The sequence below is a fragment of the Aptenodytes patagonicus genome, chromosome 1, assembly GCF_965638725.1.
Source record: "Aptenodytes patagonicus chromosome 1, bAptPat1.pri.cur, whole genome shotgun sequence".
Taxonomy (NCBI): Eukaryota; Metazoa; Chordata; class Aves; order Sphenisciformes; family Spheniscidae; genus Aptenodytes; species Aptenodytes patagonicus.
Window position 1 is genome coordinate 54,497,211 of NC_134949.1, and position 17,643 is coordinate 54,514,853.

The window sequence follows — 17,643 nt, forward strand, 5'->3', positions numbered from 1 at the left end:
TCATTCTTATTTGAATGCAGTGTCTGAGACTGCAGAAACCTGTTGTTTTCTGAACCTAGCCATGATAGCTGGAAAAGGAGCTGTCCTCGAGCGGACTTCCTAGCAGGCTTCACTTGAAACGAGCCCCTTTAGCAAAGACCTGCTTGAGATACCTGGCTTAGTTTGCCAGGAGTGGCTCATGCAAACAGATATGGCGGCAGACAAGTAGTAGTCTTTGGCAAGGTGGAGGAGTGGCTGTAGAGGGAGTCTGTTGCGCTTCCACAGCAGGATCTCGAAGAGGATTTTGAATCCAAAGCTTGGGGAAGACCCGAAGAGATTTATCGTTGTCCTACAGTGTTGTGTCTACAAAGAGTATGGTCAGTGTGAACAACAGATCATTTTGCATCAAAAAAAGAAAATAGAATTTCTTCTTGAAGAATATTCAGTTTGATAAGATTCCTTTTTGAGGGATTTCCCTGAAGGAATTGTCAAAAATATGACTCTGAAGAGGGATTCTAAGTCTCTATCCTATACTCCTTAAAAAGGTGTTTCATTAATTTTAGTGGGTTTTGTTGGTTCCTGATTTGTGGATTTGTTCAGATCATTGAGGTTTGCTCTAATTGTTCCCAATTTTGTGTTCTCTGAGTCTGTGGTCAGTGGGCTGTAGAACGGTATTACATGGTATGAACCAGTTAGTTCCCTGGGTTTTACCTGGCACCCGGTGTGGGAGTTGGAAGGTCCATTCATTAGTCCCCAAATTTGAGAATCTCTGATGAACATCCACTCTGTTTCAGTCAACCTCAGAGTTTTGCTTAGGAAAAGAGTTGGTCCATGTATTTGCTTGCCTGTATTCTTAAGAAAATATTGAACAGATGTGTACAGGTCAAAACAGTGGGTGAAGAACAGCCTGACATAAGAAGAGAGATAACTTCATCGCTTACTGATTTGCCATTTCTGTGTCTTAGCATATGTATTGTCATGGCTGGTGTGTCCATCTGGCATAGGGACGTGATGGCAAAGTGACCTTTGATGATTCTAGCCTGTGCTGTTTGGTAGGAGACTGAAGAACTGATAAGGATGCTGCTTGGGGAAATTATCTGTATTTCTTAGTGCCTAGGTTATGAGGAGTCCTCTTCGAGAGAGGGCAAAACTCAGTGACACTTTGCGTATCAAGTCTTATGAGTATTTTGTGTTTGTCACAGGAAAGAAATACAGGTGTCTTGGGATGGTTTGGGTAGTCTGCTTTTTAATTCAGTCTTCCCAGATAGACAACTGGTAACTGGTTTTGCAAGTTGAAACCCAAGCTGACAGTGGTCCAAAAGACAATTATGAAAAACCAAATATTGTAACTATCCTATGTTCATGGGGGGGAAAAGTATATATGAACAACCAGCAACCACGTCTGCTTTATGAGCGACAGTTATGTATTCGCATCTTGGCTTTATACTGGCAACACATACATTCTGTTTCCATTTTAATAAGTTAGTCCAAAACCTGCTTGAGCTTGGAGCCTTTGGGTTGTTTCACTATTTTCAGTAAGCACTTCTGTCTTCTAGATAGGAACTCATTTTCTTTCTTTTGTCATTTGCAGTTACTGTCCCATCAAGACCAGAATGTACAGAGAATAGCTCTTGAGTGTATAATGACATACAAGCACCCTCATCTACTGCCATACAGGTAAAAGCTTTTATATTATTTTAGCATCGGTGAATGAGCCTGATGTCATATCAAAATCCTGCTTGGGGTCAATTGCCTCAAAGAGAGAGCCTCTCCTGTATTTGTTGAAGACATATGTATAAATTTTAATTTTAGCCAGTTGTATATTTCCTATCTAAAACAGGAAATAAGGTCTTGAGGTTGGTCAGTGTCTCTTTTTTCTTTACAGGAAAATGGCAACACTTTCATTCTGTCCCAGAATAGTGCATGCTTAGTAGTTGCATCATTTTCAAAGAGGTCTTTTGTACTGATGATTTGTAACCACCCAGAGAAAGTGGCAGCATAAAACTGTAGTTTGTGGTTGAATAATCTCTTCAGAATGTGTCCAGGAGGTACATTCCTACATAATTAGCTTGAACTTGCTGGCTTTTTAAATATTTTTTGATAAAAGGGTGGGAACATAGTACTTCAGTATTTTATATACAGCATAGATTAGATAGGTAGGTAATTAGATACAGATGCGTGTGTGTGTGTGTCTGTTTATTTTTATTACCCCTACCTGCCCTCAAATAATGTTTATTACTCTCAGGGAGAACTTGCAAAGGCTACTAGAGGACAAGAGTTTCAAAGAAGAAATAGTCCATTTCAGTATTTCTGAGGAGACCGCAGTAGTAAAAATGGAGCATCGACCAGATCTCATCCCTGTTCTTATGAGGTGTGTCATGAAGTGTGGGTTTAAAAGTTTCATGTCAAAGTACCACGAGCAGAGATGTCATGCCGCTGCTTCTCATTTTAAACAGTTGAGATAAACGTATAGTTAATGGTTTAGTTTGACGACTTAGTTTGTGATGTTCTGTATGGTTTCCTTATCAACACATTTATGTAATGTGTTATGCAAATGGTGTTTTCTTTAAAAACAGCATTTTCGTAAATACTGTTTTTTCTAAGGCTTACAGAGAACTGTGAGAACATTTCCGTTCACTGAGTATTGCCACTTATTTTTATTAAGATACAGTGATGCAAGTTATCGTGCAGGTTGCTTCTTCAGTGGTAGCTGTCCTCAGGCTAGCCTGGAGGTATTCTAGTTTTATACCTGAAGTCTCCAGCAAAGCTTCCATTGTAGTAGCAGAAGCTGATCTTTCACTGGGATGTTTTTGGGCAATGTGTAGTAATTCAGTGGAGACCCTGAAGGGGGGACTTCCACTCATCTTGTTCTCACTAGAGAATATTTTTAAGCGGAGTTTCTCCTGCAAAATAAGAGGCTAGGAAACAGATGGTTTGCTGAAAGCTAATCCAACCTCTTTTTGGCTCTTGAAGAATTCTCTATGGCAGAATGAGAAACAAAACAGGGAGCAAAACACAGGGCAAGTCTTCAGCGGGCACTCGCATGTCGATCGTTCTGCGATTTCTTGCCGGCTCACTGCCAGAAGAGATACAGATGTTCTTGGATCTGCTCTTTGAAGCTGTGAAGCAATTCAGTAATGGTAGGTACAGGCTGTAGAACCTGAGGGTATGGTACTTCCTGACCTGTAGAGATGTGGGAGGATAAATATGCTTAGTACTGTTATGTGCTTCAGTTTGTCTCTAACAGTGCCTTGAAAGGATGAAAGTAAACTTTTGGTAAGGACTGGGATTCCCCTGAGCTTTTCCATTACAAAGCACAATTGCTCTGTTTTACAGGTCCAAGGTCAGAAAAACTGAATGACTTGCCACAGCTGTGCAAGTAAGCTGTAGCAGGCCAGGAATGAGCCATCACTGGCATTGTAGGCTAGCCTGAGTATGATGGCAATAAACAGAGGTTGTAAAGTGCTGTGATACTGTAGCAGTGGGAGACATCTGAGTGTCACAGGAGATGGAGACGTGGAGTTGTCCTTATTTAAAAAGCTGAATGTGAGAAACTGTCATTTAGGGCCAGATTATGCAATTTTTCATTGAAAATTATTTTTGGTAGTGGGTATCTTCATGGTGCTTCTATAGATAAGTTGCTGTCCCTTTGCCTATCTCAGGGCCTTGCCAGACTGCAGTGCTTCGAAGTATGTCGGAGCTGGATTTAGCTAAAGTCCTGCCTCTTGGGCGTCAGCACAGCCTCTTCAACGGTCTCGAAGTTGTGTTGAAAAACATGGGACATTTGATTCATCAGTACCTGCCTGAAATTCTACAGATTCTGCTCTGCATGACGGCTGTGGTATCCTGCATCCTCCAGCAAAGAGAGAAGGTAAGATACACAAACATACATGTAAATTAAATTCCTTTCCCTCCTCTTCCTCTTAGCTTGCACATGTACACACACCTTCACTGGTTCAGATAAATAGAAGTTTAATGCCAGCATGGAGTGAAGCTTAGCAATTAGATGCCTGTCAAAATAGAGGCCAATTCTATTTTTCCGAATGTGCTACAGGGCTCAGGCAGTGCAGGCAGAATTAATATATTTAGAAAGCTGCTTTGGACTGCATTTTTGTTTGGATTACTGAAGAGAGAGTTGGAGGTGATCTCTGTGCATTGCTACCTGCCTGCTCTGTGGACAGATGGGCATGAGGGAAAGGTAAATGATTTGTTGTAAGGATGTAACAAGATATTATGGCTGGAAGTTGAAATTGGCCTTAAAGGTGTAGTTTCTTGGCTGCAAGGATAAAACATTTGAGCAAGGGAAGGAGAGGATTTAAAGTTCCTTGCCTGAGAACTTCGGAGCAAAACTTGTCCTTGGGGTGTTTTGTAGCAGTGCTAGACCCTAGGGGAGCTCAGCATTGTGGATGATCACAGTGATTATCTACAGTGATTGTCTCCTGCCATGGGACACAGGGAGAACGTGGCTACCAGCCATGCTTTCAGCACATTAGAAGCACGTTCAGCTCTGTATCAGGAGTAGTTGTGCTAATCCAGTGTCACAATTTGGGTCTCAGCCCGGTATCTGCAGGGCACTGCAAATGTTTTTTCCTTGCTGTGCAATGGCTGTACATACAGAAAGAGTCAGGTGAGGAAAACATTCTGTTAAAGATTGGCTGCACTTAACGATGGGGCATGTTGGCTTACTGCTGCCCTGTGCCCAGGAGAGCAGCGCAGAGATCCTGAGCTCTAGCCCAGATAGCTCAGGGGGTCTGCTGCCAGCTGTTTGATAGCTATGACATTGAGCCATGCTTTTATGCCTTTCTGAAACTAGTGCCTTTGCCAGGCTTCAATCCAAATAGGAAAAGGAAAGCTCGAATCTGGTCCAGCGCAGAGCATGATCGTATATTAGGTGAGAAACAAGCAAACTGCACACTCATCATCATCATCATCATCGCTGTGGTGTTGAAAGGAATTGAGATGATAGACTGAGCAAGTGGTGTTAGGTAATGAATGTTTTGTCACTATGTGCGTGTGTTCTTGTCAAGATCCATCTGTGAGCGTTCGAGGTTAGAACGTGTCTTGAAAACAATCCATCAAACAAAGCAAGCCCTTGCATTTAGGTGGCATCCAAGGTCCCATAGTTGCCTGCAGGCTGCACAGAACCTTGACTGTCTTCATTTACGAAGGGGATGAGCAAATTTTAGGACAGCAGCATCCCGTAGTCTGACTTTAAGCAGTGGATTGCGTGTGCCTACATGTTTTAAACCTGGAAAGAAGTTTTAAAAGCTGCTTCATTCATTGCTGGGATAGTCACATTTTGCTAGGGTTACTACAGTAATCCTGTCATTGTTGTGTAAAGTGCGGAGTGACAGTCTGCCATTTGCCTAAACTTAATTTAGCACTTCATTAGCCCATGAGATGTTAAAAGCTCAAGGAAGAGTGTGAGAAATCTGTTTATCTTGGCTAATGATTAGAAGACGTTCTTGGAGTTTGAGAGTAATTTATTGCAGGCTGATACTGCCTGGAGAGTTAAACATCAACTTTGAGCGTTTTAAGCGAAGTTATCCATTTACTGTTTCCTACTGTTTGTGTTCAGTATTGAGTTTCTTTGTCCTCTCAAAGACTTGATCTTAGAGGATGGCTCTTACGGCAGTTGAACGGTGGGAGACCCAGAATTATTTCATTTGGGGGGTCACCATTAGCACTCGCAGCCTGGTTAGTGCTTTCTTTGGCCCTTCAAGCAGCTCATTTGCTGCCTGGAAGCTGATTGCACACCATTAGTACACATTCAGCACAGCTTGGGAGGTCCTGGGCAACAGCATGTTTGGTTCCTTTTCCACCATCTCCTCTTTGTCTTTTTACCTGTGATTTTGGGTGCAAAGGGAGTATAGCAGTGTATTGCATGGTAGAGGGTAGTGTCTTCAGAAGTCCATAGGTACTTCAAATAAAAAAATTGTGATGTCTTTCAGTGAGGCTTTGACACCAAAGCTGCTTTGCAAAATAAGAGATACAAGTGTTTATTCTGTGTGATGGATCATGATCTGTACTGGAGACCTGAAGAGCACAAGACGTAGCTCCAGTCTCAGGCAGCGGCCTTTATTTGCTCTGACATGGCTCTGTTGTTTCTGAGACTGGAGTTCAGTACCTCTGCACTGTGAAGCTACCTCATGTGTTTGCACTGTGAGCTTCACTGAACAGTATGGAAATAATTTAGATTACTCAAGTCAAGACTCTTCTCCAGGAGAAGAGTCAGAATGCAGCAGTGCATGAATAACTTCATGATTAGCTTTGTGGCTGATTTCCTTACTGAAATGTTTTCCCCAAGAAAGGCTATGGAACGTAAGCGCTAAATGGGTACAGGAAGCATCCTCCTGTAACCAAATGCTATACTCCCCCCCCGCGCCGTTGGAGGAGGTGATTCACATTCTTGCCTTCTGTATTTCACATTCTTGCCTTCTGTATTCCTCCCGCTTCTCCTTGCCTGTTGATTTCTTTTCTTCCCAGTAGATCTCAGTGTGCAAAGTACAACTTCACTTTCGAGAGCTGATTTTGAGAGCTGGGTCATTTCCTGTGTAAAATAGAATTATTTAAGTGTCAGGGATGGAAATGTAACTGTGTTGTAGCTTTCTGCATTTTGTCCAAAAAGGGCAGATGCTACTTCAAACCTGTCAGCATGGATTTTCATGAGCTGAAAGAGTCCTGTGTAACTAAGTGCGGGAACAGGCACCCCTTAGAAAAATTTAGGTCAGCTGTGAGAGGTAGATTGCTACTGTGAACAAGTTAAAGGAGAAAACAGAAGAACATTGTGATAGTTCCAGCAAAGGTTGTGTCTGTGGTCAATGAATTGCTGTATTTAATTTCAGAGCAAGTAGTTAGTAGTTGTTCTGCAAAGGTCTTACTGGGGGGTTTTTGTTTTGTTTTTACAGGTCCAACCTAGGTTGATTAATCCACTGAAGAATTTGAGACGTCTTGGACTCAAGCTTGTGGCGGAGTTTTTTTCTGATTATGAGACCTACAGCTTCAGTGTGGAAGAGATTGATGCAGTTTTCCATGCAGTGGTATGGCCTCAGGTAAGTCTTTCTCGTTCTTCCAAACAACTTGTGTGTAACGCACCATGCAGAGAACTCCAGCTGCACTGGAGTCCAATCATGTCAGCTATGTCTGTCACAAGATTGGATGCGGCCTCAGACAGATTCTGGCATTCTGATGTATCTGTGCAAGGCTGGTTTCTTGGCTCATGTCTGATTAGTCCTGGAATAATTAAGTCACAGGCTAAAGTACAAATTAATTCATCTGAATAAAATGGATGTCATTTCTTTGTTCTTTAACCACAGAAGCAGACTTCTCCCCTGGATACTTCAGGGAAGAAAAATAATACTAGTCACATCTAGGTGCACTTTGCTACTTTTCTGTGTGGCAGTTACTGGGCCTGTGGTAGGGAACTGCAGAAACAAATGCTGCTGCAGGAAAGGAAGGACTCAGCAGGGTTTGTCAGTGGGCTGTGTGCTCTTGTGCCTGCCTGCTGGGAGTCCCGTGTGAGCACAGCAACAAAGCACAGAGTTGTGGCCTTCACCAGAGAAATTCAGATCACCTCTCAGTTGGGAAAATGCACTATTGTGAGAGGAAGAGAGAACACACCGTATTTAAAATGAAACTGTGCTGGCTGTGTCAGTGCACTGGGCTCTGAGGTTATCAGAATGCCTGTACCAGTTGATGGGTTGTCTCTGCTCTAAAGGCAGTCACCTCCACTCAAAGGGTAACTGAGCAAGATGGGCTGACTCCAACAGAGCTCTTCCACTGAGGCTTTTGAGGTATCCAAATGTCCAAATTCCTTGCAGCAGCAAAGCCTGTCAAAGAGCACCAGGCGTAACTGCTGTGGTCTGTGAAACCCCAGATCTGCTTGTCTAGACATTGTGTTTGTTTACTCCGACCCTGTTTCTCTGCTCTACCAGTAACAATATGTGATATGTAATATGTGTATGTGGACAAACAGTAGATAAAATATTTTCAGGCAGTGCATATAGCTCTGTATTTCACTGAGCTGAGCAACAGGGAGTTGTATGTTCCTGGTTTGTCCATGGAGTCTTTTCAAGGCCAGGGTGCCACATGAGCAAAGCAGTGAACATTTACTGCAGTCCCAGAGCAGTTCAAGCATGTGGTTCAGGCTTTAAGTCAGCAAAGCACTTAATGCTTTTGGGGAGCATTGTGTTTGGAAACGCTGAGTAAATCTGAACAAGATGCAAAATTGTTGTTAAATAGTTAGAATTCCTGTTGTCCTTGTAGATGTCAGGAAGACAGAGCTGGTTTTGGAGCTTGGATGGTAGTACGATCCAGAAGCTCCCTCTAGAGGGAGTCTCTACCAGTGAACTCCACGAAGATCTGGTTTTGGCAGAAGAATCATTTGACTTGTGTACTTTCCTTTTTTAAGGCTTTGGAACTGAATTGTATAAAAACTCTTGGAGAGGGCAAATTGTTTTAAGCTTCTTGTACTTGGAACTGGAGTTTGCTGCTCTTCATAACCCAGGAATCTGCTGCAGAGGCTCAATATCGTTAGCCTGCACAGCAGCATTCCTGCAGGATTGGATTAATGGTTTACTCTTCATTGTACATCATTCAGAAAAGCTCTGTTTTATGCAGAGCAATAACATTACCAGCCTTTGGGGGCAGGAGAAGAAGCTTTCTAAGATCCTGGTTATGATGGTCAGACCTGCCTTCTTTTCTGTTATGGTCAGGTCTTGAGCCCAGACTGAGCTAGTCCAAACCCCACATGCACCATCCTGACTATTGCCCCTGAATGCACTGGAGCCTCCCCTGCCTGTGTGTTCACTAACGGTGCCCTGCTGACAGTGCAGCTCTGGTCAGGGTGGAAACCCAGCTGTGTGACTTGTGTGCAGCCTGTTGGGTTGTGGAGTGGCAGAGAGGAGGGAGCCAGGCCCGTGCACTGGGTCTCTTGCCTGTGTCCAGTCACGTGAAGGAGCAACAGCTACTGTGTAGGACCTAGGCTGGGCAACTCTTAGGTGGGGTTGTTTTGGACACAGAACCCTGTTAGGAGATCCCATTCCTGTGGTGTGGTGCAGTTCTTGAGCCTCTCCCTGGGCAGAGAGGGTGCTTTTATAGCAGTGAGGCCATGGAGATATAGCGCAGATGCTGGAATGGCAGGTGCTGTGGCCAGGGCATAGGAAATGTGGGAGGAGTGAGTCTTGGGTGTCATGCTTGAGATCTCATAGGTATGTCCACAGAGGTTGCTAGGTCTCTGCAGCAAATGTGAGGCTCCATGGGGAGCCAGTTTCAAGGGGAGGGTAAAAATAGTAGCTGGAATAGTGTATAAATAGGAGTAAGATAATCTAAGAGTGATTCCACAAATATTGAGGGAGCTGGAAAAATGATGAAATTACTTTCTAAAAAAAGGTAAACTATAGATTATAGTGAGGTCTTTGTTAGAGATGAGATTTTTAAGTGGCTTTACCTGCTCGTGTTACATTGGTATCTGATTTTTATCTCCTTTAGGTCTGCAGATTGGCTTCAGAGAGTCAGTATTCTCCAACTTTTCTGCTCAAAATCATTCACACCTGGAGTAAGAATCCCAGGTAAGTGTTCTCCTCACAAAGAAGCATAAGTACTTCTCCTGAGTACACAAAACTCAAGGAGAAAAGAGCACACTAATAACAGGTTATGAATAATTGTGTCAAAACCCATATTTTCTTTTTCCATTAGACTGTTAGTCTTTTGATAGCAGTCCAGATGCAATTGTGAAGCTTTCCAGTTTATGCAATTACTCTCTTTTTATTGGACTGCTTTTCCCATATATGAACAACCAAGCAGATATGTAGCCCAAACCCAGCTGACGGGTAAGGAGGAGGCCTGACTTCTTAGAATATGTCTGTGTCTTGACCAATGACTTCTTAGTCTTGGGAGGTGGGGAGTCAGTTTTACAATACATAATTTCATTCATGTTTTTGATTTCCTATTTTTCTATTTTATGAAAGAATGTGGGCAGGTTCTGCACAGAATCTGTGACTGAAGTTCTGACACTGGAAGTTTTAAGAGAGCTGTTTTTGATGAAATTCCAACTCAGCTGTCTTGAGTGATTTTTAGCTCTTCCACAGACTCACCGCTTTTCCTTTGCTAAATTATCCAGTATCTGTTTTAAGACATGTCATTTGTAGGCATGAATAACTTATATACAAACTTCTGTAAAAAATGGTATTGGATAATTGGGTTAGGAGCAGACTAACAGGAGACTTGGACAAACGTCTGTGGAGAAAGGGTTAGGTTTAGATGATGCTATCTTGAAGCAAGAAAAGGGACTTGATGACCTCTCAACCTCCATTCATTCTATTTTTCATGACGCTGTCATTCTGTGATTTTTTGCACTTTTTCCCTGTTTGAAGTAGAAGACAGTCATTATCTTATTGTGTGACTTTTTGCACCAAAGAATTATGAAGTTCTAAACTTAAATTTTCAGCCTACCTTTTTTATAATCTTTCTCTTAGGTATTTCCCCTTGCTGGCCAAGCAGCAGCCAGATCACCCAGAGTGTGATATACTGTCAAATGTGTTTGCTATCCTGTCAGCCAAGAATCTGTCTGAGGCCACATCCAGTCTTGTGATGGACATAACTGATAGCCTTCTCAACAGCCCAGATTTTGAACCCACGGAGCACGTTTCCAGTTTGAGCGTGACTGACACTGTTGTCATGGTCGCTGGAGATGTGACAGAAGGTATGCCTGCGTAAGAGTCGTGAGAGGCCCATTGGGTGCTTTGGATGGAGGTGTTAGATTATGTTGAGGTTGTCTTTGCACTGGCTGAGAATACCAGGGAAGGAGACCTCCCAGTGGAGATGGAAAAGTCACTGTACAAATTTGTCTTGGCATGCTTAAGAACTGTAAAGTCTTGCTTGTCTCGTGACTGGTGAGATCCACATTTGAGTGTCAGGGTCCTGAGCATGGAGAAATTCCTTATGAAGAGGGAAAATGTGTTGTCGACTTGTTTTGTCTGTGAAGCTTTGAATGATAGGATAACTTGAAGAACTGCATTGCTGACTTGACTCTGAGCCTGACATCAAGTTTTATATAAAAGCCCACTCCCCGCATGCACATGGTCACATATCACTGATGTTTAGTCTCTGTTCTCTGACAAGAAAGACCTGCCATTGATTCCTTTTATCTTTGGGTGGTAATAGACAGGAAGGGTGGTGTGCTGTGTTTGATACTGTGGAGCCATATTTCACCTGTAACACTCAAAGGTAGTGGGAAGGAGAGCACTTATCGCTGTGCCTGTGTTATGGCAGCTTTGATTTGCATAAGAGGTCAGTGGTAGAATAAAGAAAACTGCATCTATAAATGCTCCAGCCATTTTAGGAGACAGTTACTACCTTTGAGGAACCTCCTTGGTACCTTTTGATAAGCCCACACTTATGGGACTGTTACTGAAATCTGTGAGGAGAGCTTTTATTCTCTGTGTGTGCTTTCTTTGGTCCCAGCTCAGACATGTTAGACTTGGTCTCAGCAAGTGCTGGTGCATGTTCCCAGCAGCCAGCTGCCCTACACATTCATAGCTCCCATTGATTTTTTTCTTCCACTGATGAAACCTCCTTTGTCTGTGTTTTCCCCTTTGTTTGTGTAGGGTTGGATCTCCCTTCTGTTGCTTGCAGCACAGAGTTGGGTGTTGCTAACTGTTGTATCCCTTACAGAGATCCTAAGCCTAGGTTGCCGCTTGGTTCTGCCTCATGTTCCTGCCATACTTCAGTACTTCAGCAAAACAATGTTAAATGTGGAGAAGGTGAAAAAGAAGAAGTATAGAGCTCAAGTCAGCAAAGAGCTGAGTATACTTTCCAAGTAAGTGATTCTTTAGAGCTCAAAACAGTTAAAAAGTTGGAAGGAGGGAGGAAGAAAGAGGCTTTTCGTAATAGGTTGCAAATTAAAAACCATTACATCTCATTGACCTTGCAAGTTGCTGGTGACTGAGGGGAAAAGTTTTCAGAAATTGATTCTAGCTGTTTCTGTTGTTGGTACTCAGAACCAATGCCTCTTGGGGGTAGGAAAAGGTACAGAAATGCCTGCAGTCATAGGGAACTGAATACTTGGGCTGATACCATGATTTTGGTCGGTATGCTCTATTAGCCTGGGTACAGATGGATGGGCTGACAAAACCCCGTGATACGGCACTAGTGCTGACTGAGTTCTTCTTTGCTCTATGCTGGTGATTGGATTGATATAAAATAGTAAATTACCTTGTCTCATTGTGCAGGATCAGCAAATTTATACAAGAAAAGAGTCAGAATTCAGTGCTTGTGAGCCTTCTCCTTCCTTTTCTTTATCAGAGTAACATGGAACAGGTAGGTAGAAATTAATTTCCCCCCCTATTAAACATACGTCTTTCTTTTAATAAAGTAGATTTGTTTAAGATGCAGTTAAAAATCTTAGTGATTACATGCCGTTTCTCATGTTTAGCCTGAAATCAAGTCTTCATGCGTTTGTAGTCTGCTCAGCATGCTGTGTTATTGCGTGTTGAAGTGTACAAGTCACTGGATGCTTTGGAGGGATGCCAGTGCCCAGGCTGACTCTGTTCCCCCTTTTCATGGGGAAGGTCTGCAGAAGTGTTTATGCAATCTTTACTTCCTTTGCCACTGTAAGTCAATCCACCAAATTCCTTGCAGTGTTTGAAATAAATGCTTTTCTTTGCTGTGGATTTTATGCACCCCAAATCCAAAGCCACAGCATCTGGACAGCAATATGAATACATATGGTTGAGTATGTAGTACATGCTGTGTAATGGGCAGTGCTATGCTGGTCTGTTGCAGGATGAACCCGTATCTCCCGCTTCCATTCTGTTCTCCTTCCACTCTTAAGGAATCCATATGTGGGTACAGAAGTGTATCTCAAAACTGAAACTTCCCTAAAATCCTAAATTCCTCGGGCATGCAAAGCGTATAGGCTGCCGTTGAAGGAAGCAGAGCTCTCCATGGCTTAGGCTTTTGTAAACTGTTAAATAATTCAGGCACTGAGGATATTGGTAGACTATTTTGTCTGGGTTTCCCTTGCTGCCAAACCTTGTTTTCAGAAATATAGTCCCATCTACAATGAATGAATCTATTCATTATTCAGCTTGATTGCCTGAATAATCAAGGCAATAATCAAGCCTTGGATCAAGGCTTGGGTCTTGGTTTTTCTTAAAAGACATGCAGTTGCTCAATGAGAGATTTTAGGTTTGCAGAAAGAACTGCTAGGCAGCAACCTGTAGCTTCTGCTTTGCAAGTGGTCATTTAATTGTTCACAGAGGATTCTTGGTTTTTAAATCTGTGACTCATTAGTGGACCATATATGATTTCCATTCAGGGAGATCATACAAGTATATGGTGCTGTTAATGTTCGTTTCACAGGTTAAAGAAAGACTACTTTTTAAAGCACTATTAGTTCTCCTGACCTTTGAGTCATCTGAGGAAAGACACAAGAAAGAAGCCTTCATCATGATGGCACTCTTCTCTAGTATTGTGCTTGTGTCTAATTGAAAGGTTGCAAGTGCTTCTGAGAGATTTGATGATTGCATTGAGTGTGTCCTCCTAATTCTTTGTTCTCATTCAGTATCTGTGATCTGAATAAAATACAGTATGGTGGTTAAGTTCACTCTGTCTCTTGAAATATTTCCCAAGGAAATGAAATAATCTCGTGAGGTTTCAGTATTTATTGACAGTTACCTGTCTCTTTCAGGGTACAGAGATTGACATTCTGGAGACAGTGCAGAACTTGCTGAGGCATTGCTCAAACCCTACAAGCTTTCTCAAACCACTGGCAAAGCTTTTTTCTGTCATCCAGAACAAACTGTCTCGACATAAGTTGTGCTTGGTATTTCAGGTATTGCGTTTTTACATGTCTTTCTGTGCTTTTTTTCACTTGTTCTAAGAGATCAAGAACAAAATAAATAGCAGTATTTATCTTTGTTGTACATGAGCTTAAAAACCTTTTTAATCTACATTATCTGTTAAGTTAAAGTAACAGAATTGTATATGATAGAAATTAATGAGCTTGCAAGAAGATTTGTAAAAGTTTTGGCTTACAGCCTGGTTGACGTGAGCATTACCAGGGTTCTTTTGTGTAAGAGAAACTAAATAAAGCACACTTCATCCGTAATGAATTCTGTATCTTTATGAAATAAGAATGGATTTCAGCATCCTGAAGATGATTTTTATTTGTATTCTTCTCTCACAGATTTATAGCAGTCAGGCTGTTTTGTACTTCTTTGAAGTGACTTACATAACTTTTTTTTCAGCAGGAAAACCCAGGAAACACTCAGTGTAGATATTTAGAAACTTAGGAACTTAAAACACACATCTTCCAACTTACGGAAGAATGACTTTTATTAAGCTTCTAACAGGAGAAAGATTGATGCTGTTCCTTGCTTTATTTTTTGTCTCAAGTGGTAAAGTCTTGAGTTCTCCAAATTTTTAACAACTGTAACAGTTAAACTATTTTATTTTATGTTTCTTTTTAGACTTTATCTGATTTGGACAGTGAATTGAAGTATATTACTGATGTTGTTAAGGTATGCACAGTTTCTTTGCTCACTTTTTTCCCCAACATTGTATTGTCATGTTTCTGGCCTTTTTCATGAATGACTTGCTCTCTCTTAGCTGAATGCCTTTGATCAACGACATCTTGATGATATCGACTTTGATGTACGTCTGTCAGCATTCCAGTCAATCACAACCCACATCAAGGAAATGCAAGCAGTGGATATCGACTTCCTCATCCCCGTTATGCACAACTGCTTCTATACCATCCAGGTTGGCTGAATGTTCCTTCTCTTGCTTTGTGCACCATGTGTCCGCGATGAATCTAACTTCCAAATTATTTCCATTGGCTGTTTTTTGACACTGCAAAACATTCAGAGAGCATATTTGAGTCTTCTTACAAATACCCGTTTTTACGTTTTGTCCACTTGCCTTTTCATCTGTGTGTCCAGAAGGGCGAATACAGTGCAGCAAGAAGGCTCACCCAAGCGCAGTGCACCTTTCTATCAGTGAGCCCTGGAACTGTTCTGTCAATTTGTACTGTATAAAAGGCATATTACAGTCCTGAAAGGCTGCATTTCTTTTTGTTGCAGCATGTTCTGGTTGTGTGGGCCTGCTGGTAAATCTAAAAGGATTTTTCCTGATTGGAAAGGTGGGCATTAATGCAGGACTAGAACCTCTACAGGAAGGGTCTCGAGTTACTGGGTCTCTACAGGCCTTGTTATGTTGTGTCCAATGGTACTGGTCAGTCCAGTCTTTGGGGAGAAAAAGGTGTTATATCCAGACTCATGTGGTACAATTTCTTCATCCACTCAGCTAGGGGATATGGCTCTTAGTGACAACGCAAGCCTTTGCTTGACCAGTTTTATCCGCCGACTGGCAGAAATCGACCACACAGAAGATGACTACAAGGAGCTAATCCAGCACACTCTCTTGGAGTCTGTGAGAAGGGGGCTGAAGAGTAAGACTGAGGTAAGACAGTGCTATCTGATTACACATCTCCAGCTGTCTTCAGGGCACCAGGGTATATGAGACATTTTATGGATGAGTTCTCCGAGTCCCTTGCTGGGATAAGAAGTGCAGGTACCCACTGTAAACTTACCCTTCATTTGAAATATTATAAAAATCTAAAAAGTTATAGAACTCAGCTGTCTTGTGTTTCTTTGCCATTGTTCAGCTTTTCTTAGTTGTAGCTCATTCTTTGGAGGGGAGACTTTAATTTATGTGCAGTCCAAAATATAGATGTATTTGCTGTTACCAAAGAATAGGACTTGTTGGCCTGAAACACTTGTAAATGACAGCACTGCTCTTCTGAGGAGTGTGTAGCAACTTCTCCGAGGGGTACTTAACGTTTACTGCTTGCTGTTTGCAGAGCATCCAGCAGGACTACACGTCACTGCTTTCCTGCCTCATTCAGACATTCCCAGCAAATCCCGAATTCCGGGATTTGGTCCAGTTGACCAACTGCCATGATCCCGACATGGACTTCTTTGAGAACATGAAACACATGCAGGTAAAAGGTGACAGGCATTCCCTAGTGCCTCTCTCCCCCTGCCAAAGCAAAAGCGTTTTACCATGGGGTAATATTTTCCAAAGCATCTATGCGCTGTCTTTACAGAGAAATTGAACCTGTGTCATTAGATACTGTTTTTTGGGGGGAAAAAAAAGGGGGGGGGGGGAATGTGGTCATCATCACATGGGTGATTGCAAATCAGTCATATTTCTATCTAGAAATTTCTTGGTTCTATGATTTAGCAGCACTTTTTTACTTCTTCCTAATTTGGCTAAAAGAATTGCTTTCATTTTAAGTGATTGTTCATGATCTTGAGCAGGCAACTCCACATTACAGCCTGTGTGTGACCCAGCCCACAGTCAGCAACAGTCCTGAGGATCCTTCTGACACAGGCAGGGAACAGGTCTTTTTGTTTTTAATAGCCTGTTCCTTGCTACTGTCTGGAGGCTCTGCAGGCCCTTTTCATTCACAGGCCTTTGTAATATTAATGTTGCACAAAACCTGGTCTCCTGGTTTTTCTTGCAGTATGAAAATACAGCGTTTCTCCTGCTTTCAGAGATGCAGAGAGCCTTTGCTACATCTGTAGTTTTATGTAGAGTCTAAATTTTTTTCCTTGTAATTTTATCAGGCCTTCTCATCTTGTATCAGTTGCCTCCCTTGTTTGATACCTGAGGATGGCAGTGTCTTACGATTGTGAACTCACAGTGAAATATCCCATCAAGTTGGAATATTTATTGAGGCAAAAGGCTAGTGAAAGCCCAGAGACTGAAGGAAAGAAAAGGGCATGGCCCGTCCTTGGGAAATGACCGTAATATGTTTATGTCATTACTTAAAACTGAGGCATTTTCAGAACTGCTGAATGTATGTGCTCCCTCATGCTAGCTGTGACTCAAGGGCCACCTCATTCACTGTCTCTCATGTTTGGCTCAGATCCACAGGAGAGCACGAGCTCTGAGGAAACTGGCTAAGCAGCTCACTGAAAAAAAGCTTGTGCTGTCTTCCAAATCCCTGCAGAACTACATCATGCCTTATGCTACTACTGCCATTTTTAGTGAAAAAATGCTTAAGGTAGGCTTTTAAATTGAATGCATCCATTTGAATATTTTCACCTTTCTTGTATACCATTCTCCTTAAAAGACTAACCACTTTAAAAGACTGATAGGTTTGTGGAGCGAGTGTTCCCCTTTCAGACAAGAGCACTGTGCTGCTTTTGGTGGCAGAAAGAGGGTTTGGAAGGTGCAGATGCAGTCTGGGCCCAGTCCTATATCTGAAACCTGTCCTGTTTCTCGAAGATGGATCTCTTAACTGTTTGGGGTTTGGTTGTTTTTTTTTTTTTTTTTTAACTTGGGGTTATATTTGTTTGCATTTTTTGCAATCAGGTTATTGGTTTTTTCCCCTCTGCCTCCAAACTGCTCTCTTCCTGTTCAGTTGTGAGGTTAGTCACTCTTTGGCAGCAGAATGTGTGTGGTGGGGAACATAGGCTGTGCCTAGTAATTGAGGTGGGACTACATACTGTTTTCTCTGGAGGGAACTGCAGGAATCAGCTGAAAACCTCTGAAATCATTAGTAGCTTTGTAATTAAAGTTTGAAGGGTGACATTTTGTTAATCACTTTCCATACATTTTATTGAAAACATATGTGGTGAAATTACTTGTAATGTC

At 42.1% G+C, this 17,643-nt stretch overlaps 1 protein-coding gene across 1 annotated transcript in view; it reads left to right on the top strand.

The window, feature by feature from the left end:
- Nucleotides 1-17,643, top strand: part of UTP20 (UTP20 small subunit processome component) — a 67,369-nt gene that overhangs the window by 26,160 nt on the left and 23,566 nt on the right. Inside the window, exons 24-38 of the mRNA XM_076335509.1 lie at nucleotides 1,571-1,656; nucleotides 2,225-2,350; nucleotides 2,953-3,119; nucleotides 3,642-3,850; nucleotides 6,888-7,031; nucleotides 9,469-9,548; nucleotides 10,455-10,681; nucleotides 11,653-11,797; nucleotides 12,210-12,297; nucleotides 13,670-13,813; nucleotides 14,451-14,501; nucleotides 14,590-14,742; nucleotides 15,286-15,441; nucleotides 15,842-15,982; nucleotides 16,913-17,050. Coding sequence (XP_076191624.1) covers nucleotides 1,571-1,656; nucleotides 2,225-2,350; nucleotides 2,953-3,119; nucleotides 3,642-3,850; nucleotides 6,888-7,031; nucleotides 9,469-9,548; nucleotides 10,455-10,681; nucleotides 11,653-11,797; nucleotides 12,210-12,297; nucleotides 13,670-13,813; nucleotides 14,451-14,501; nucleotides 14,590-14,742; nucleotides 15,286-15,441; nucleotides 15,842-15,982; nucleotides 16,913-17,050 — 2,055 coding nt within the window. The remainder of the gene's footprint in view (nucleotides 1-1,570; nucleotides 1,657-2,224; nucleotides 2,351-2,952; nucleotides 3,120-3,641; nucleotides 3,851-6,887; nucleotides 7,032-9,468; nucleotides 9,549-10,454; nucleotides 10,682-11,652; nucleotides 11,798-12,209; nucleotides 12,298-13,669; nucleotides 13,814-14,450; nucleotides 14,502-14,589; nucleotides 14,743-15,285; nucleotides 15,442-15,841; nucleotides 15,983-16,912; nucleotides 17,051-17,643) is intronic.